At 39.5% G+C, this 21,827-nt stretch overlaps 3 protein-coding genes across 4 annotated transcripts; 2 read left to right on the forward strand and 1 right to left on the reverse strand.

Annotated features, from left to right (window-relative positions):
• Positions 1–401: 401 nt before the first annotated feature.
• Positions 402–21,257, reverse strand: LOC129729343 (MTOR-associated protein MEAK7). Its single transcript, XM_055687858.1, has 8 exons — positions 20,512–21,257; positions 3,546–3,722; positions 3,258–3,485; positions 3,002–3,189; positions 2,347–2,681; positions 2,059–2,285; positions 1,408–1,590; positions 402–1,332 (listed from the first exon to the last, which is right to left on the reverse strand). The coding sequence occupies exons 2-8, from the start codon at positions 3,681–3,683 to the stop codon at positions 1,219–1,221; spliced, it is 1,413 nt and encodes a 470-aa protein (XP_055543833.1). The 5' UTR covers positions 3,684–3,722; positions 20,512–21,257; the 3' UTR covers positions 402–1,218.
• On the forward strand, positions 7,153–9,906 carry LOC129729344 (uncharacterized). 2 transcript variants are annotated; one of them, XM_055687859.1, is made up of 4 exons: positions 7,153–7,910; positions 7,972–8,050; positions 8,108–8,180; positions 8,260–9,906. In XM_055687859.1, exon 4 carries the CDS (start codon positions 8,483–8,485, stop codon positions 9,620–9,622), a length of 1,140 nt encoding a protein of 379 aa, XP_055543834.1. In that variant the 5' UTR covers positions 7,153–7,910; positions 7,972–8,050; positions 8,108–8,180; positions 8,260–8,482; the 3' UTR covers positions 9,623–9,906. The 2 variants fall into 2 exon arrangements, with proteins under 2 accessions (XP_055543834.1, XP_055543835.1); XM_055687860.1 differs by having other exon boundaries at positions 7,892–8,050.
• Positions 12,315–15,020, forward strand: LOC129728425 (uncharacterized). The gene has a single exon (XM_055686863.1). The coding sequence runs from the start codon at positions 12,315–12,317 to the stop codon at positions 15,018–15,020; it is 2,706 nt and encodes a 901-aa protein (XP_055542838.1).
• Positions 21,258–21,827: the final 570 nt, after the last annotated feature.

Raw genomic sequence — 21,827 nt, forward strand, 5'->3', positions numbered from 1 at the left:
TTCAGATTTTTTTCAAATGAAGGTTTTTAGATAGACAACTAATTTGCCTAAAACTCTTCAGAACAAACCACAGTGGGAACTCTTAATGAAAAAAAGTTTTTCTAATAAAAACTGTACCCAACAGCAAAAAACTGCATAAAACATACTCAAATACTGGGGCTTATTACGGATATCGGAAAAATGAACCAATTTTTCGTTAAGTTCTGACTATTTGAGTTGACAAAATTTTGCATGTCTCAATCATTTTGTCGAACCCCCTGTATTTACTTTCAACGACAATTGTTAGAGATAAAAAAATCAAATCTAATCTTGTGAATTATTTCCCGAAAAGTTATATACGGGAGGGTGAAATTCTGAATGCTCACGGTACTCCAGATTTTCGGATAAATGAAAAAAAACTCTTTCATCATTTCATTATCTTTATCTTCACAGTGCTTGCGGCTAATTTGCCTATGTATTGCATAGACTGTAAATGACATTAATTAATTGGCTTCTTTGAAGCTTTCATCTCAAACTCGTTTTTAGATATGCTGCCTTCACAATCAACACTTTTTTTCGAAACCTTAACCTTTGCTGTTCATTACTAATTTGTCATTCAATTTTGTATGGCACACAAATGAAATCATTCGCTTTACATCTGATGAGCTACGTTTAGCAAACTAAGGTTGCAGTAATATGAGTTGCGTGGGAATCATTTTTCAAACCAAAGAACAAATTACTCTACGACAAATTGTGCTAAGCGTACAGTCTCTCTCAGTGTACTGTTCAAAATATAATATATAATTGCATAGATTCGGCAATTGTTTATTCTACTTTGCTCTGACATACGATTATTTCGCAACAATTATATTCACATTAAACTCACATCTAGAAGCTTACGTCAAACATTACCTAATCAATAGTTCGCTAAGGAGCTATGCTAACTAAGGTGGTGTACGTTTCACAGAAGGTAATTAGCGCAAATCATAATTTGTGTTTCGCAAACGCCAGATAGAGAGAAAATATATAATCACAGGGCGCAGTAAAACAATGAATACTATCAACTTAACGCACTTTCAACATTTCGTAGTTGCCTATTGATGAATTACTAATGTGAGCATTGTATATTCAAATGATCTAGAGAAAATTAAAATTGAACGTATCCAACACATCCACCAGATTAATTTCCGGGGAGCAAAACTTTTTCTGCTGCTTTTTTCTGGCGTTCGATCTCAATTTTTAGTCTCTCGGCTCTTCTCGATACCCGTCGGAATACTGCTCACGACCACTCATTTTCAGCATCGCTTTACTATCTTCGTTGCCATCCAGGATTGATCGAGAACCCGCATCCTCCTGTTTACAATTAAAAAAAAAAGAAAAGCTGCTATGGTTTTCTATTGATCAAAACCAAATTAACGGAATACCTACCGAATCGGTTTCCTTTACTGGCTTAACGCCGACGCCCCATACCTCAACATTTCGGACGGTAAATTTCTTAGTGGCACTCAGCTGGAAGTATCCTTTGTAGGTGGTACAAGATTCGGAAGATTCGCCGACACCATACTCGCTGTCCAGCCACAAACCCCAGTAGTCATGCTGACCTCCCATACCCTAGAGAAAACATCAAAGAAATCACGAACAATCAGTTTGTACAACCTACAACGAATGCACATTTATAGAATAAGAATTCAATCGATTCAATTACTTAAACTGATTGTTTTTGGTTAGGTAAGAATATAAAATCAGGAAATTAAAAACAATAATAAAAAAAACTGCGATCAAATAACAAGTTATTGGAAGGTGGTTAATGCTACTTTGCGACAATTTATATCAATTACTAAAATCGTTTCAAACGCTTTTGTTTTAGGAACGGTTAACATATTTGAACAAGCAGTTTTCAGTCAGCTAAGAATGTTTTCCATAAGAATACTTTGTAAGCCAGTCGTGAAAAAAGAAAAAAATCTAAGCGTGGTAACCTTCAATACTGGATATTAAAACTCTACAATTTCAAGAAAAGTGTAACGCTCATCCTTAACTTAACCCGAAACTACGGTGGTATTGTGTTCATCAATTACTCACCATGCCATTCGGCATCGTTTGTTGGTGCAAATTTAAATATTGATAGTGATCGTTGTAGCCAGTGGCTGGAAAGCAACGCATTTTGGGTCGCAACGTAAACAGAAAAGAGGTATCGTTTCCCACATAATTAGGACCCACTGCCCACGATTCCGTTGCATATCCGCCAAAAATATGTCCATTGCTATCCTCCACTATTACGACGGTAGGTCCTTGATCAAGAATGCGACCTAAAATACGAGCAAAATAGAATAAGCACGTGGAGAAGCAATCAAACAACAATGTTTGTACCAAGTAGCGTGGAAAAACTTTCTCCGTGTATTTGGGAGGAAAATAGAAAGCGCCACTTGTTCTGTTGTGCCGTTGGGAGATTTGCGTTGATAAAAAGCATCTGCGAGAGATCGGTGAAGGCGGGATAGTCCGGCATGTACTGCAAACCTTCGCAGAGCGGCAACATAGCATGCAGCACTACCTCTTGCTGGGGCACACTTTCCTTCTTTTTGCCCTTACCATCCTCCGAATCATCTTTCCGTTTGTCGTCAGAACTGTTTTTCACAATTCGATAGTTGTACAAGTGGGAAAACACGTGCTCCAGCATTTTGAGAAAGATGGGGTTTTTGCTGAGCCTGAAAACAAGCACAAAATTGATGATAAAACATGGGACCATTAAATGCAGGTTGCAGGATGCTTCGGTCGAATTTAGCTTTGTTTTGTTTTCAACCATCTTATTTTAAACCCATTTCAAGCACAACTGATGTAAACTGTGTTTCATTATAAGGCGCAATATTTCTTGTACAATTTTTAAATTGAAACTAAAGATAAACTTTTCAGTTCCATCAACCGCGTAAAATCAGAAAAATTACAGACGAAAAGTAAACATGAAAATTTACGTTCTCTACCTTCAAACTGTTCGCTTGTTTTCATTAGTGACTACTCTTACTCTTACCATCTTTCCGCGTCAGCTCGTGTGACTTTTTGTGTGCCTTGCTGCACTACATCGTAAACCAAACTTTCCGCCAACTTTTGTATGCATTCCTTCACAATGCGGAATCCACGTGACTCCCACGATTTGAATTCTGGTCCACCTTCAAGTCTTATTGCTCGCATATAGCTGCTAACGACTGCCTCCACGTACTGCAAGCAAATACAGTTCACTATTTAGATATTCTCTTTTCTTACTGTGTAAACACATCAACACATGCCTCCTTTATCAGTGGGTAAGCGATTTCTGTCGACTCTGACTCGGGAGTTTGACCCAGACTAGCGAGCAGTACGTTGATTCGTTCATCGCCTGTTCCTCGCACTGTGTATACATAAAGCTCCGCGAACCTTGGCAGCTCTACAAATCCAACACGAGTTCCCAGCGGGCCAAAAAGAAAATTGGTTATGTATTGGGCTAGCCTCGGGTCCATTTGTGATCCCCAAAATTTCTGCCAAAATTCAAAAACGATGATATGGTCTGATAGTATTATCGAATAACGTGAACTTACCATAAGATCTTCTTCTTTGCATTTGTCGGAGTTTTTACTTGCCATACGAAACGAGTTGGCCACTAACGGCAACTCGCTTTTTTCGAGCATTGGACATTTCTCCGCAAGTTTTGTGCTCGACGATGCTATGTTGCCCATAATAGCAGTTTGTTTTGCTGGTTACAGATCGTTGTCACACTGAAATACAAAAACAAAAATTACATTGATAATTCCACCACTTGACTTCAACTGTAAGTAATTGTCGGACTTTTGTCCTGAAAGAAGTTTTACTGAAACTCTTTAAAATGTAACTTTCTTCTCGACTCAATAAAAGTTTTTTTTATACAATATTTTATAGTTATTCATTAAAAATAATGTTATGTAAGATTTTTTGCTCTTTAACATGTAGGACATAATCGAGTTACAATGTGTAGCGAAAGTATCACATCATTAAAGGGTCACTCACTTTTATTAGAGATTACACAATCCGCAAAAAAGAGTTCAATCGATTGGTATTGGAACAACGCGCAATGCGTTAAGGCATAGGCAAAGCTCATTTTTCAATTCTTGCAAGCGGAGTATTCAGAGGTTCTACTTTTCTACTTTCACAGCTTCTTTTAAATGTGCAAACAGAGTCCTCCCAATGCAAATATTAGTTCAAAATGTCATAGGCGCGTCATCCATAAATTATGTCCACATACCACGTGGACAGATTTTGAACGATTTTTACTAAAAAAAAAAGTTGCCTTCGTAGCCGCAAGAGTCCGCTTTGATAAGCGGGAGGTCGTGGTTTCGAATCTTAGTAGAATCAGGCCATTTGGTTGTCAAAGGACTTTAACATGAGTTTATTCTCAGGCTCCCCACTACATACCCTTCCTTCAAGCTGAATTCAGTAGTATCCCTGCTGACTTTCATCCCAACAAAAATAAGTCCCTCTTATAATAAAACTGGTCTGAGTAACGTATAATAGTTCTCTTCAGGGAATTGTGATTTTGGCATGAACTTGGCTGGAGGAACGAGGTTCGATAATACTCCTTCCTCTTGACAAAAAAAAGTTCAACTTATAATAAAACTAACCAGAGGTAAAGCACTAAATGCCTCTTCAGGAAATTGTAATTGGCGATATTGGCACGGGGAACGAGGTTTCAATAAGACTCCTTCCTCTTGACATAACAAGCCCCTCTTAGAATAAACCTGGCCAGAGAGAAACGTTGGGTGAAGTCTCACTCCGGGGAATTATAATTTGGCGATATTGGTAGGATAGAAAGAGGCTCGGTATAAGGGTAAAATCTCACACACAAGCACAGATATAAATTAAAAAAGCGTATCATTCATTTCAATAGTGATACAGCCAATAATATGAAGTGCGGAATACAAAAAACACCTGGGCAATATCACAATAGACCAAATTTCTCTGGTCGCAGTGATGAGTCCAAACAGAGAAAAAAAATACCAGAATGTTTCATGTTTTAAATTGAAGGGTTTCGCTATTACGTTTCTTCGCTGGATTTTCACGCCGATCGGTTTAGTAGTTTTTAGGTGTATATAGAGCAGACTGACAGACAGGGAGATATTTGTGGTATTCAATATTTTGTGACAAATTGGAAAACTTTCATATCCTAAAAACTGGAAATCTGGAAGTCCCAGAAAGTCGGCCACATTACGCCATTGGACACCCATTAGAGTGAAACTTATGATAGAGGGAGGGTGTAACGAAAAACAAAAATGCTTAGGTGTCGTACGGAAACCTACATAACGCAAGAAGTGGGAGAGGAGTCGAGCCTGCGTTACTTATTGTTACAGAAATGTACTGTAATTGGTACTGTCACGTAGCTAATTCATAAAACCCTAAGACAAGACGTGACAGCTGGTCACCGTTACATTCAACCAATTTGAACCGGCTGCTGATTGGCTGAATCCGATAACGCAATCGTCACGTAGAAAATACAACGAGGTTACTTTTCACTGTAAAGCAGTGATGCTAGAGAGTCATAATTCAGTTATTATAATTGTTCATAAATAATGATGCAAAAGCATGCAAGGTACAAGATATTACCGAGTAACGTATTTCACTGTTACAACTTTAAAAATGCATTGATTAATCGTTTTGTACTATTTCGGTTGAAGTCCAAGAAACTTAGGAAGAAAAAATTTGGGTACCAAGAAACTTAGGAAGAAAAAATTAGAAGTATGCTTTATTGAACATAAAATAATAAATTCAAATTGAGGATTATTCGCCTATATATTGCAATTTTAATTTGTTTTGTTTTCATTGACCTGCAGAAGTTGTTAAAAATAATCATCCTGGCATCAACGGTATGGAACGTTCAAAAATATTTCGACGGGGATGACGGCCGTTACGAAAAGATAAATAAGAAGCCAGCTGCACGTCTTGTCTTAGCATAAAACTAAAATCAGGCAAAATAGGGGAAATCTAAGACAAGACGTGACAGCTGGCTTCTTATTTGTCTTTTCGTAACGGCCGTCATCCCCGTCGAAATTTTTTTGAACGTTCCATACCGTTGATGCCAGAATGATTATTTTTAACAACTTCTGCAGGTCAATGAAAATAAAACAAATTAAAATTGCAATATATAGGCGAATAATACTCAATTCTTATTTATTATTTTATGTTCAATAAAGCATACTTCTATTATCAAATTTTTTCTTCCTAAGTTTCTTGGTACCCAAATTTTTTCTTTCTAAGTTTCTTGGACTTCAACCGAAATAGTAATAAACGATTAATCAATGCATTTTTAAAGTTATAACAGTGAAATACATTACTCGGTAATATCATGTACCTTGCATACTTTTGCATCATTATTTATGAACAATTATAATAGCTAAATCATGACTCTCCAGCATCACTGCTTTACAGTGAAAAGTAACCTCGTTGTATTTTCTACGTGACGATTGCGTTATCGAATTCAGCCAATCAGCAGCCGGTTCAAATTGGTTGATTGTAACGGTGACCAGCTGTCACGTCTTGTCTTAGGGGGAAATGTCGTTTAGCGTTACGCTCGTTCAGGGGAGTGAGTCTGAATCTAGCTTTTTTTGCGAAATTCAGATGCAGTTGAAAAAAATCCCTAGCAAAGTAAATGACTTTATAGCTATAAGAGAACATTCTTGAACAGTCATGGATTTTTTGTCGAATAATCTCGCTGCTAAAAAAAGTTTTGCTATTACAGAAATGCAAACGGAAGCACAAAACATGACAGTAAGATACAATTCTCAGAAGCATGGTTTCCTTCCAGACAACTGTTTCAAGTAAATTCAAACAGCGAGTATCATTTAGCTCATGGAGAAAGAAGATTGTCAAAAACTTTAAAAACAAGCTTTACATTAAATTGGTCTAGGTTCATGAAAGTAAACATTTTGACGCAGAAATAAGAATGTCACAATAGGCCGTGCTCACACGTAATTGGTTTGTTGTACGCGAATGTGCGACATTGAAACTTTTAATCTATTTTAAATTTCTATCGTGACAGACAAGGTCGACACCCTCTCATAAAATATTTGCTCGCTTAAAGTTAGACGTAGTACTCGCCACCAAGATTGAATTGAGAGTGTTCAACACTGCGTGAAAGACGTAATGCTATGTAAAAACAATTAAACTGAAGAGGGACTGGATGCCGAAAAATGATAAAGAGAATGGTTTCACAGATAGATAAGATCAATTCCGAGTAGCTGCCGTCAAAATGAATCATTACTTCCTCCGTGATGAATTCTCACGTGCTAGCTCTGGTGTGCTGCTATAACATCGTCATATGTCCCGTTTTTGGTCTCTAATCTTATCAAAGCGGACAAATTGCTTATTATTCTGCAAATCTGATTCGAGTGCGAAGCAAAAGCGTTGGTGTATGAAGTATAACTACTTGCTTAACTGCGGGAATATCGACACTTGATTGAATTATATATACACACTAATTCGTGCTGAAGGAAATTATCATAATGGCACTATCAGTCCATCTTCGTTCACATTGCAAATTGTTAGACGTGTGGGACAACTACGGAACCAGCACAATAATCGTAATCACCCTGAAAATCTTTACCAATGCAGATTTCGACATAGGACTTGTTCTTTGATTTAATTTAACCCTCTCTCTACCATGGTTACCAGTGGTGGGCACTGTTGGCGTACCCCTGCACAACGCGCCGTCGTAGAACAACAACACAGTCGGAGCCGTGCGCATTTCCAAAGAAGTGACAGTGCTCGATGTCAGTACGGTGAGTCGGCAAAGTTGGTCTTTCCTTCTTCATCCAGCGAAACGAGCGAAAGCAATTATAACCTAAGTGATTAAAATAAGAATTAGAACTATATATACAGTACGGTTGGTTGTTCCTGTGAGTCATATTTTTTGGTAAAATTTACAGTCATACTCTTTGGTAAAAATTACTAGATATTGATTAATTAATAATTCATTAACTTGAACCTAAAATATAACAGGTTGTTGAAAGTGCGGTCAACCATATACCACATTCTGCGTGAGGAGTTAGGATTAAAGTTCTGCTACTTATATACTACGGTAACTAAATTAGAAGATACGTGAACATTATAAAAAACCCTAAATCTAACATTTTAGTACGGAAAAGCTTAAATTCTATTAGTACGGATAAATTTCGATGAGCTGGTGATAGAACTAAGCGGAACTAAACGTAAGTTGATTTTCTCTGTAAATTAGAAACTAAGAATTTAATATTAATAATTGCTAAATCCTGTATGTGTTCGTTACAGGAAAATAATAATCATTCTATTAAGTAAACGGTTCGTGTTTTATTGGGAGATTATTATTTCGGAAAATTTCCCTTTTTTGATCCCGTTGGTATAACCAACAAATTATTATTTTCGTTTATATACGAGAAATCCAGTCAAGTACGGTAATGTCGACTCGAAATTTGATGCTTAAACAAGCAAGTGACGAGAATGCCAGGTGTGCCGTGGAGGAGATACAGATGATATGGTGAGCTGTGATGTGTGCGAGAAATGGTATCACTTCGCGTGCGTTGGGGTAACGCAGGAAATTGAGCAACATCCCTGGAGCTGTACCAAATGCGAAGTTGCAACCGGTGTCCAAATGTCGAGCTCAAACGCCAATAAACCTTATTCGCAAACTAGTAGTCAACGCCAGAAGCAACAAGCAGCTGAAACCGAATCTTCAGCAGACCTCCAACAAAAGATATCAAAACAGGGCGGGACAGCGAGACCAGCTGCAATTGTTTCATCAGTCGGTGAAAAAAAGCAAGATAAATCACACAAACAGCAGCAACAGCGCAATCCTGTACCATCTCAGTCTGGTTCAATCTTCGATAAAAAGCCGCACAAGAAACCGGCATCGCTTGCATCTGGATCATCTTGCCGATCGACGCAGGCACTACTGAAGCTAAAGCTGCAGAAGCTGGAAGAAGAACAAGAACTCGAACGCCGACAGGCTGCAGAAAAATCTGCCAATGAGAAGGCATTCCTAGCAAGGAAATATCAACTGCTTGAAGAGATGGTGAATGAAAAAAGTTCGAGTTCGGCCCGTAGCTACGTTAGTGAATGGGTGGATAATCTCACAAGTTGTAATGGTTCCCAACGAAGCGTTAGCGTCGCGAAATCTGACGTACAGCGAGATGTGCAACGACTGAAGCAACAAATGATTGCAGGGCCTCGTCACCACAGTAGTCTGGCACATGTTCCCCAAGTGGACAATTCAGCACAACGTTCACTTACACATCAACAGCTAGCGTCGAGACAGGCAATCTCCTCCGGGAACTTCCAACGTTTTCCGGCAATCCTGAGGATTGGCCTCTATTCTTATCATCGTTCAACAGCACGACGGAAATGTGTGGTCTTACAGATTCAAAAGTGTTTGAGAGGGCGTGCATACGACGCCGTTAAATGTCGACTTATGCATCCGGCTAACGTCAATGGTGTGATGGCGACGCTGAAAATGTTGTTTGGTCAACCGGAAGCTATTATACATACGCTAATTGCAAAAATTAACTGTTTGCCCGCTTTGCGTGAAGATAAATTGGAAACCCTTGTGGATTTTGCAGTAAGCATTGAAAATTTCTGCGCAACTGTCGATGCCTGTGGAGTGGAAGAATATCTGTAGAATGTATCCTTGCTTCATCAGTTGGTTAATAAGCTGCCGCCGACAATTAAACTAAATTGGGCCCAGTATAGGCAAACCTTACCAACAGTTAATTTGGCTGCGTTTAGTCATTGGTTGTACTCAGGGCCGGATTTACGATTGTGGGGGCCCGGGGCCCAGTTATAGTGCGGGGCCCCAAAATAAAACAAAACCATTTTTTTATCGTACGAGGTAAAAACATTTATTTGCTATTGAAAAATTACCAAAAATTTGTTAGAATTTTCTCTTAAGCCCTATTTAGAGTTCCAAGCGAGGTGAGAATCTCATGCAAAACGTTCATTTTTTCACGCTCGTGAAACATGCAACCTGCAAAAATTTCACTTCGCTTGGAACTGTAAACAAATTCGATCCAGCGAAATCAAAGGTTGTGGATCTCATCTTTTTCACTTGGGTTTATTTTTTTTCCCGGATGCAAACGCTCGTGACAAAAGCAGCAGCTAGCGAAAACTTGCGTGCGTTTCTATTCTGTCAGTTGCAGCCAATTTTCACTTCGCTCGGAGTGTAAACTCGTGAGTTTCGCTTCACTTAAACTGTAAACTGCAGACTGGTGAAATACCTGCGTGTTCCACAAACGGGTTTTCACGACAGATTTGGCAAGCGAAAATTTACGCTTTTTCACTTGTCAAATGTTTCTCTTCGCTTGGAACTGTAAACTATGCTTTACGAGTTTTTTTGCAGAAAACTTATTTATTAAATAATCAGCATTCAACTCCTTCAGTATACTCGTACTCGAAACTTAATAATGCTAAGTTTGACTGTCTTTCATTATTCACAGTGGTACGCACTGTGCGGTATTTTTAATAAGTTCGATCTTCGATTTTTTTTCTCGATACCTAAAAAAAAACTACCGCAATTTGAAAAAATTGCAATCCACAGGCAAAAATTTGCACACAATTTGAGAAAGACTGCGCAAATATAAGACGACTCTGACAATAATAGAAACTAGGAAAAAACTACGCACATCTGCAGGTCAATAAAAATTGCACACGAACTCAGAAAATCTGCATTTTGTAAAGCACATTTGGTATCCCTGATTCGGACAAGTTAGCAAAAGCAATGCATTAAAAAACTCGTGGGTTATTTTCTTTCTCTGCTTTACTTCCCATGTGCGTTGGTTCGATTCAAATGGTGTGTTAATGTGTGTCATTCCAAGAGAATCCAAGGTGAACTCTTATGGAAGTAGTTGTGGTATTGGCGCTCGCGAAAAAATAAAACTGAAGGAAAGTGTCAGATTGAAATGTTCTGTTCAAATTTTCTTACTGTAAATCAAACTTTTGATTGAATCTCATTTTTTAAAAAAGAAAAAATCTTTTTCTTGATTTGTGGGGGCCCCAAAAATGTGGAGGCCCGGGGCCCGGGCCCCCTGGCCCCCCCCATAAATCCGGCTCTGGTTGTACTCTTTGGCAGAGGCTGCTAGTGCTGTGAGAATTCCAAACATTTTTGGAAACGTCCATCGTGAAGGCCATGGAAGTAAAAAATGTAACGACTTTGTAAACGCGCACTCTGATAACCCTACTCAAAAAACAGTTTCCACGAACCAAGACTGCCTGGTCTGTAATGGAACATGCAAAACTCTGGGTAAATGCAAACGCTTCCTAAGCCTATCACGTGACTCGCGCTGGGCAGCTGTGAGAGAATTTGGTCTCTGTCGCCGGTGCCTGCGACGACACAATGGTGGATGCCAAACGAAAGTGTGCGGAAAAAATTGATGCAATTTCAAGCACCATGAATTGTTACACAACGACGAATTGCAAACTCCTAGACCTTCCGTAGGAGCCCATTTGAATGATTCCCCATCAAATCAGTCAACTTCTCGTGCATCCGATGAAGGGTGTCATACTCATCAGATCAAGTCATGCCAAACGTTATTCCGCTACCTGCCAGTTATGCTGCACGGAAAATATGGCTCTGTACATAGCTTTGCCTTTTTAGATGACGGGTCAGCCCTCACATTGCTTGATAACGATCTGGCTGACGAGCTTGGACTTGAAGGGCAGGTAAAACCTCTTTGTTTGCACTGGACCGGTGGAACACAGCGTCAAAAAGATACTTCGCGGGTGGTCAACCTTGAAGTTTCGGGAGTAGGCGAAGGAACCAAAAGATTCAGCATGAGCGGAGTACGTACAGTTAATAGTTTGTTACTAGCATCGCAATCACTAAATATAGAAGAACTATCTCGCCGGCACCCGTACCTTCGAAACTTGCCGATCTCCTCCTATGAAGCGGTGCGACCAAGAATTTGGATCGGTATGAAGGATCAACACCTCACACTAGTTCTCAAGAGTCGGGAAGGTGGTCCAAAACATCCACTGGCTGTAAAAACCCGCCTAGGTTGGACGGTTTGCGGTGGGGGAGACATAGATGACGCACCAAACTTGGTGCATTCAACCTTTCACGTTTGTGCCTGTGCCAACCAGTCAGACGAAGACTTGCACCAAGCGATGAAAGCGTACTTTTCCCTAGATAGTTTAGGTGTCACTAAAGCTGCAGAGCCTCTACTAAGGAAGATCAGAGGGCACAATCTCTTCTTCAAAACCTTACTAGATTCACAGGTACACGCTTCGAGACCGGACTACTCTGGCGATATGATGAATTTCGCCTACCCGATAGCCGATTAATGGCTCAGCGCAGATTTAGATGCCTATAAAAACGCATGGCGAAAGACTCTAAGCTTGCCGAAGCATTAAAGCAGAAAATCGTGGACTACATAGACAAAGGTTATATCCGCAAACTATCAGATGCAGAGCTAGCTGGCTCGTATGGTCGTATCTGGTATTTGCCGATGTTCCCAGTTACGAATCCCAACAAACCAGGAAAACTCCGTATTGTGTGGGACGCTGCGGCCACGTCGTTTGGAAAGTCACCGAACTGCTTTCTCTTAAAAGGAATTGATCAGCTAATCTCACTGTTTTCCATCCTCGTCCAGTTCCGCGAGGGAGCGATCGGCCTAACGGGTGATCTGCGTGAGATGTTTCACCAGATCATGATTCGTAACAGTGTCAGTAACAGTAACAGTATTCGTCAACAGTGCCAGCGTTTTTATTGGAGAGAAGATAACGGCCAGTTGTCAGTCTACGTAATGCGCGTGATGACCTTCGGCGCGTGTTGTTCCCCAAGCAGTGCCCAATATGTAAAAAACATAAACGCAGAGCGAATGAGCGGACAATACTCAAAAGCAGCGGACATCATTCAAAGGCGTCACTACGTGGACGACATGTTGATAAGCGTCGATACGGAAGAGGAAGCAATACAGTTGGTAAGGCAAGTGAGGTTCATACACGAGCAAGGAGGTTTTGAAATCAGAAACTGGATCAGCAATTCTCAACGAGTGTTGGCAGCTTTGAATGAAGGCAGAACCATCGAGAAGAATCTTGACATCTCGCCGGAGTTGGCAACAGAAAAGGTGTTGGGGATGTGGTGGTGCACTGCATCCGATGTTTTCACCTATAAAATTGGATGGAACCGTTATGAACAATCTCTTCTGCAGGGTCATCGACGTCCGACCAAACGTGAAATGCTTCGAGTGTTGATGTCCATGTTCGACCCTCTAGGGCTAATTGCACATTTCTTGATGTACCTGAAGGTTCTCCCCCAAGAAGTCTGGCGGTCCGGTGTGAATTGGGATAAAGAAATTAATGATGCACTCTTTAATAAGTGGCGTGCATGGCACCAGGTTCTCCCACTGGTAGAAACACTCAAAATTAGACGTTGCTACCGTAAGCGGCTCCCAGCAAGTTGTACCGCAGGGGAGCTACATACGTTCGTCGACGCGAGCGAAAATGGAATGGCCGCTGCATGCTATATACGTTTCCCTCAGGGTGAAACCACCGAATGCAGTTTAGTAGCTGCTAAAACCAGAGTAGCTTCCTTAAAGTTTCTTTCAATCCCAAGGCTTGAACTGCAAGCAGCAGTGCTCGGCGTGCGATTATCGCAAGCCGTTGCTGACTCCCTATCAGTCAACATAACACGACGAATATTTTGGTCAGATTCCCGTGACGTTATATGCTGGGTTAATTCGGATCATCGCCGGTTTACGCAATTTGTAGCACATCGAGTTAGCGAGATACTGGACTCCACAGAAGCAGCAGATTGGAGCTGGGTTCCCACCAAACAAAACGTGGCTGACGACGGCACGAAATGGGTGCATAATCCGGTTATGTCGTCTGAAGACCGCTGGTTTACAGGACCAGATTTTCTTTGGCGCTCGGAGAGGAATTGGCCGTGTCAGCCGTCAATAAATGGTCAAACTGAAACTGAACTACGCCCGTACCTGCTACTGCATTTTCAGACAGCCAAGCCGCTTTTTTGCGTAAGTAAATTCAGCAGCTGGAAAAAAGTGACCAACATAATGGCATACGTCTTTCGTTTTTCTCGCAACTACATTGCAAATTTCAAGAAGCAGACAGTAACTACTGGTCCGCTAACTTTAAAGGAGATTTCCAACGCTGAGGACTATTTGATCCGGCAAGCTCAAGCAGACGCCTATCCGGACGAGCTCGCGCTTTTGCAGAAGAAACAGCACAGAACTCACGGCACTACGCTGCCTAAAAATAGTCCTTTGTACAAGCTTACCCCGTGGATCGATGAGCGAGGAGTTATGCGAATGCGCGGGCGGATTGCCGCTTGCCATTATGCTACCGCGGATGCCAAGAATCCAATCATTTTGCCCCATACACACCACACCACTTTGCTTATTATCGCACACCACCACCAAAAATATCACCATCAAAACTATGAAACCGTAATCAACCAAATACGTCAAAAATATTGTATCTCTCGACTCCGCGCTACCGTTACTCGAGTACGTAATAACTGCCAGCGATGTAAAAACGAAAGAGTATCTCCACAGCCTCCCATAATGGCTGATCTTCCCCCAGCAAGACTAGATGCTTTCACACGACCGTTTACTAACGTAGGCATCGATTACTTTGGCCCACTCGACGTTGCTGTGGGAAAACGTACCGAAAAGCGTTGGGGAATGCTTGTTACCTGCTTAACAGTCCGAGCAGTCCATATTGAAGTCGTCCATTCATTAAACACCAACTCATGCATAATGGCACTACGAAGCTTCATCTCTCGTCGTGGCACTCCTCGGACGATCTATAGTGATCGCGGAACCAACTTCATTGGAACCTCCCGTGAGCTAAAACAAGTTGAGATGTCTTTCAACATGCACGATATGGCTAAGGAGTTTGTTTCTTCAGACACCGAATGGGTCTTCCTACCTCCCTTATCACCGCACATGGGCGGGTGTAGGGAAAGGTTGATCGGCACTGTGAAGCGGAACCTTATGACGATCAACCCCAAGCGGAACCTTATGACGATCAACCCCAAGCGGAACCTTATGGCAACCCCATAAATTGTCAGATGAAATGCTACGTAACGCATTAACCGAGATCGAAAATTTAGTTAATTCACGTCCGCTGACTCACGTTCCAGTAGATAACGATTCCGCTCCGGCGCTGGCACCGAATCATTTCCTGCTGGGATCATCGGATGGAACTAAACCGCTGTGTACACTCGAAGATAGCGGTACCATGTTACGGCGATGTTGGCGAACTTCACAGATCCTCGCGAACCAATTCTGGCGACGTTGGGTAAGTGACTACCTCCCTGTGATCACTCGCAGAGCGAAATGGTTCGCTAATGTGAAAGCGATTGAAGTGGGCGATGTAGTGGTAATCGTTGATCCAAAGAGCCGACGAAACTGCTGGCCCAAAGGCAAGGTAATTGAAGTCTGTCGTGGCATCCATTCCTCCATTTCCTTCTTCATCCAGCGAAACGAGCGAAAGCAATTATAACCTAAGTGATTAAAATTAGAATTAAAACTATATATACAGTACGGTTGGTTGTTCCTGTGAGTCATATTTTTTGGTAAAATTTACAGTCATACTCTTTGGTAAAAATTACTAGATATTGAATAATTAATAATTCATTAACTTGAACCTAAAATATAACAGGTTGTTGAAAGTGCGGTCAACCATATACCACACTCTGCGTGGGGAGTTAGGCTTAAAGTTCTGCTACTTATATACTACGGTAACTAAATTAGAAGATACGGGAACATTATAAAAAACCCTAAATCTAACATTTTAGTACGGAAAAGCTTAAATTCTATTAGTACGGATAAATTTCGATGAGCTGGTGATAGAACTAAGCGGAACTAAACGTAAGTTGATTTTCTCTGTAAATTAGAAACTAAGAATTTAATATTAATAATTGCTAAATCCTGTATGTGTTCGTTACAGGAAAATAATAATCATCCTATTAAGTAACGGTTCGTGTTTTATTGGGAGATTATTATTTCGGAAAATTTCCCTTTTTTGATCCCGTTAACCAACAGGCACTTTTCCGCTAATTCGCTAATCGCTAATTAGCGACGCTAAAATTCAGTTAGCGGTTTAGCGATTTCGTTAATTTTTGAGCTGGTTAGCGAAACTGTTAGCGTCGCTAAAATTTTGGCCTTCGAAACGCTAATCGCTAATTCGCTAAATTTTGTAGAGAAGCGACAATAGAAATATTTAGAAAAACTGTGAATTGCTGATGGCGTACGTAAATTGCTTCGAAAGATGAACATACTTTACTGCGAAAGTTACTTTTGTCAGTCTTATTACCCTAGAATGGAGTTCCAGTTATCGTACAAGCCACTTGAGCATTTTGAAGAACAAGCTCAAGGTCTAGATTGAATTTCCGGACACCAAGAACTTTTGTAAATTGCAATGCGCTTGAAATTATGACAACTTTGGTTCTACTTTTTCGATTCAGATAATAATTGAATTTTTATGAGAACATTCCTAAGAGTATCTATTTTTAATGCAAGCTAAATAACTTTTGTTATTCTTGTTTTTACAAAATCAAGTATGAATCCCGTTTCGTGAACCTCTTATTGTAAATAGCTTTAAAAAATAATTGTTTTCGTTTGTTTTACCAAAAAAAGTAGGAGGGTGGTATTCAAGACACGACCGCATGACGTTGGACTACGGTATTCTTATATTCCATTAAAACAAATAATAGAGAGAATTGCAACTCTAGTATTTGCTGCAATTTTATCTAACAGTGCATTTCTGAATGCTGAGACGTTAAAACGTTATAAATAATAATATATACTAAAAGAATGGATATCTTTTATTTAATCGCTGTCATTTCATACATATTCGAATCAACCCTTTGTTTGCTGCACTACCAAGACAATCATTTAATTGAGCGAATTGGTAAAATTTTCCTATCTAAGCAAAAAGCAAACTTTACGAAACTATCTGAAATTGGAGCCCAGAACGATTCAACCGAAAATTTCAAATTTGAAAATTGTTTGACATTGAATCGATAAAACTCATGCTAGTTCCAGCCCAGCATATAACTTCATGTATTTGAAAAAAAAAACGTTTGGTTCAATAACTCAATATAGCAAGAGCTCAATCACACGTTTTTCGGTAGTTGTTATCAAGGTTTGGGCGAGTGACAGGAAAATATCTTAACTTCTTCAGTTGTGATTTAGAGCATTTCTAATTGTTTTGTTATTTTTCACGATAGCGACAAGTCTGTTTCTTTCTCTGTGTGCGAGAAACAAAATCAAAATAGCGTACCGAGAAACAAAAACGAAAATTTAATGAATGCTCATTGAGAAAACTTGCAACTCTTTTTACCAATAATTTATGACTCAAAAGAACCCGTTTTGATCTAAATCAATTTTCTAGTAAATAAGTGTTGATCATTCATAGGTAGTAATTTTTCCTCGATGAATAAAGACTGGCTGAAGAAGTTAAAATCGCTGCTGTAAAATCAAATTCACAACTGTGTTCGTTAAGACGTTTTAATATATTCAATGACAATAATAATCTTCGATAAACACCCGCTATAGTTATTCACACACATGCTATAACTATCTAAACACGCGTTAAAACTATTCATACACACGCTGTAGTTATAGCTATCCATACACACGCTATTCCTTTCCATACATCCGATACAACTATCTATACACACGCATAAGCTATCCAACCATGTACTGTTACTATCCATACATACGCTATAACTAATCATTACACACGCAGCAGCTATCCACACACAAGCTATAACTATCCGTACACACGCTGAAGATATACACGCAATAGCCATAATATGCTACACATGCTAGTGTCTTACACACGCTATAGCTAGCCATACACACGCAACAGCGCCATCCCTATCATGGCAAATGTCATAGCAATACAGATGCACATACGCTATATGTGCACACTGCACACACACCCAACGTTTTCACCCAACGATATCTGAATTGGATTACCGCTGGTGGGGTCCAACTCAGATCGAAGGAGCACCGAACTGAATGAAGAAATGCAGCTTCCCACTACCTCCGCCGCTGCTGCTTGATACCACCGCTCTGGTTCTGCTGCAGCTCAGTTTGGCCGCTGGAATCAGCCACCGCTGCTGATTATACAAGACCGGCCTGGTGGCCTTCCACTTGTTAACTGATGAGGCCTTCCACTTGCTATGAGACGACACAGGCTATTATATAGCCCAAAGCAAAAATCCATCCGCGAGCAAACAAGAAGCGAGCTTGTGATTGGTTGAATGTGCACGACTTTTAACACAACTTTTAACTAGTTTAGTATCGAAAACATATTTAAATTATTATATGACAATCTTGCGCAATGTTTCCCCTATCAATCAAGCCATTGGTGTTTAGAATCTGTTCAGTGGTAATGATAAAAGAAGCATTTTAAAACGGTGTTGAAACACCTGTTGCAGCTACCGAAAGCGAGCTCGTTATTGGTTGAAAGCTGCGAGACTGTTTACAAAGTCAGATCGGTTGTATCCGTTAGTGTCGACTGTGCTTGTGAATAGAGGTGGTGATTGGTTGCTCGGTATGATTTAGACAATCGATGTGATTTATCAATTTTTCAATAGTGTATCTCGAACAATAGGTTATTTTTGTTACATAAATTCAACCGTAAAAGAATTTCTGATCGGTTGATGCCAAAACCTCGAAATTCTGAAAAGAAATGACTGATATATAAGCGCTCAAAACCTGACCACTTTTCCCTGGTTTTCCCCGGTTGAATTACTAGATTTTCAAATTCAGGTGCCTAACTTCGATATAGACGTTAGTCCAACGTCAAAAGATCAAAGTGGTCCAAGTCTTACAAAACACGAGCAATAAATATAGCGATATAACCATTTACATGTTGAAAGGTTAGCGATTAGCGAAAGTTGCGCTAATGTGAGTTTAGCGTTTAGCGTTTAGCGATTATCGAGCTAAATTTTCCGGTTAGCGGCTTAGCGATTAGCGTCGCTAAATTTTCGGTTAGCGGTGCCCACCACTGATGATTACTCTAGAGCATCACAGGTTTGGAAGCAAAAAACCTTCCGAAATATTTACCAATCCTACTCAAAATACATAAATTTATTCTTAAACAATGTAGTGATTGTTCAAGAATAAATTTATGAATTTTGGTAGGATTGGTAAATATTTCGAAAGGCTTTTTGCATCCAAATCTGTGATACTCTAAAGTATTGGTGTAGAGGGGTTAATAACGGCAATGAAACAAATACAGAACTGTATCAGGATCAAAGTACAAGAGCAAGTTTAATCGGGACCAATCCAAAAACGTAATCCAGCTTTTTTAGATTTTAACTTATATTCATTAGCGTGACTAAAGCAGAAACTAGGTAGGAACTAAATATCAGGGATGTTACGGATGTGATTTTTCAGACATCTGCAGATGCGGATGCGGATATGTGATTACGGATGCAGATGTTGATGCGGATATCAATTTTCATGCGGATGTTCCGCATTTGCGGATGCGGATGCGGATATTCGTTACATCCCTACTAAATATAGTCATTCTTTTGATTTTATTTGATTATTTAAACTCCACAAATTTAATTCAGTTGTCTCGTACATTCAATAAGTTAATTCGAATGAAATCTGAAAATTTTCAAAAGAGATTTCGCCGATAAACAAAAAACGCTTATTTTCGCGTCTACATGACTTTGCTTTACAAATTGATTTTTATCTGCCACCACTACAATCTATGTTATATAGACGGCCTTTTATCCCTATCTTGTGTATAACTTAAACACACAGATATCATTTCAAGTGCGATGCGAAATACCAACAATGAGAGCATTATCGAAGCAAATTGAATTTTTTTTTCTCCCTTTTTTAGGTTGTGCCGTGATAATAATGCCTGCTGTCGAATGGATTACGTAGAAACAAAACGGCCTAACCCGTATGAGAGATTGTTTTTGGATTCTATTTTTGTCTATATGTTGATGTGTTCGGTTTTCTGAAACATGTGACAGATGATTTTAGTATCACTATAGTACGAATGACAATAGTTCGTAGAACTTTGAATATGAATCAAATTGAACACTGTTTGTTATGTTGAACTCCTTTACCATTATTAAAGTTATGCACTTTTGAATGTTGATTTTACTTTTCGTTGTTATAATTATCTGTTAGACCAATACCGTACTAGACCAACTGGGAGGTCAACAGCAAAGCAATACTTCACAGTTCGATATGTAATGATATTCTATTCAAAGGTAATGGAATCATGAAATAGGAATTATTATTTCCACAGAGAACTCCCATCCTTCCAAACATTATACGTTTGCACAATACCTAATTAATTATTCTGGGGGTTCTCCATCTCGTCTCGCAATCAAGGAAAATAAGCAAATTGCATTCCTCCTCTTCACCACCCACCCGTATGAGAAATACAACTTTTAAGGACCTTTCTAATCATTACAGTCGGTCTTCCATGCGTCTCATTTTACTAAACCATATGTGCATAAATTTATCTTTTACAAAGCATTGTTTGATGCTGCGCTGTTGTTATCTTTACCTGTTTTTTCCTGAAGTAACTCCGAATTCAAATCAATGATTTTTGTTTTTTCTGTATAACACTTGATTGTATTACTAATTTAGTAAATACCGTTAAAGGCAACCCAGGAGATCATTGCTTCATGCAACTGCTTTCATCCTGGCTGCTGGATAAGATTGGACTCTACACTGTGCTACGAATGGCTCCTACGTTCGCATTCCGAGCACATCCCAGCGGTCAACCAAATGGAGACCCAACTCACACTGATGCACAGCACGGTTCAGAGGTGCGTTGCCTTGAATCAGTCACTAATGGCAACTTTTCTATGCCCTGTCAATATTTGGAACGCAATAGACCCAATCCTTGCTCACGTTCACTCAATTCAATCAGGGTTAGATGCAATTTCGCGAACGACAACCCGCTTCGTGTGAATCGTACTAATTTTAACTAATTCTAATCAACAAGTCTACTGGTAGGTAATCGGTGCTGATGAAAAAACAAACAGCTCAAAATATAATTTCTGTATTGATGGTTGACGTAAAAAAGGTATCAATGAATTACGATTCTTTATCCTTAAGCACAATAGCAGGAATTTAACTATGCTAAGTTGACGACGTAAATTGACATGATTGGTGCACAATTTTGTTTGGTTGAGTTCGGTAGAATAAACACTATCTAGCCTGAAACAGACTGATAAAACTACCAGCACAACACGGAGAACGCGAAAAACAGTACTCCGTACGTCCGTCACTGTTGAATGGATGACAACGAGTGAACGACACTCGTACAACGTATGGCATAATAATCACAAACAGGGTTGCCACATTTAAATCTGTGTTTTCCCTTGAAAAAATCTGAGCATCTGTATCTGGAACAAAAATATCTGTAAAAAAAATCTGTATTGTTTAAACATAAAAAAACTTTGTATTTTTAAGTTTTTATGGTACATAAACAAAGTTTTTAGCTTAAAACGTGTGAGGAGTTGAAAATATGTTCAATTTGCCTATTATTTAATTAAATAAAATTTGGATTGTTTTTAAAAATTAATGTCGATTTCGAAAATTTTTAAATCTGTACTTTTCGACGAAAATCTGTATACCTGTATATACAGATTCTGTACCGTTACTTCGGCCAAAAATCTGTAAAATACAGATTAATCTGTACATGTGGCATCCCTGATCACAAAGTGAGAGATGCCAGATATACAGACAAATCTGTATTATACAGACTTTCTGTGTTGCGATACAGACACGCATAAGCCTACAGATTTTATACAGACATTTAGTATAATACAAATATTACACAGATATCTGATATTCTACATAATGGATTTACCA

This window comes from Wyeomyia smithii, chromosome 3 (assembly GCF_029784165.1).
Source record: "Wyeomyia smithii strain HCP4-BCI-WySm-NY-G18 chromosome 3, ASM2978416v1, whole genome shotgun sequence".
In the NCBI taxonomy this organism is placed as follows: Eukaryota; Metazoa; Arthropoda; class Insecta; order Diptera; family Culicidae; genus Wyeomyia; species Wyeomyia smithii.

Excerpts from the sequence above, each read along its gene's own strand:
- LOC129729343 (XM_055687858.1), bottom strand. The coding sequence starts at position 3,683 with ATGGGCAACATAGCATCGTCGAGCACAAAACTTGCGGAGAAATGTCCA. Across the intron at positions 3,190-3,257 it reads CTTACCCACTGATAAAGGAG|TACGTGGAGGCAGTCGTTAG; the intron begins GCATGTGTTGAT and ends ATTTGCTTGCAG. Across the intron at positions 1,591-2,058 it reads AAACGATGCCGAATGGCATG|GGTATGGGAGGTCAGCATGA; the intron begins GTGAGTAATTGA and ends TGTTTTCTCTAG.
- LOC129729344 (XM_055687859.1), top strand. The coding sequence starts at position 8,483 with ATGGTGAGCTGTGATGTGTGCGAGAAATGGTATCACTTCGCGTGCGTT.
- LOC129728425 (XM_055686863.1), top strand. The coding sequence starts at position 12,315 with ATGGCGAAAGACTCTAAGCTTGCCGAAGCATTAAAGCAGAAAATCGTG.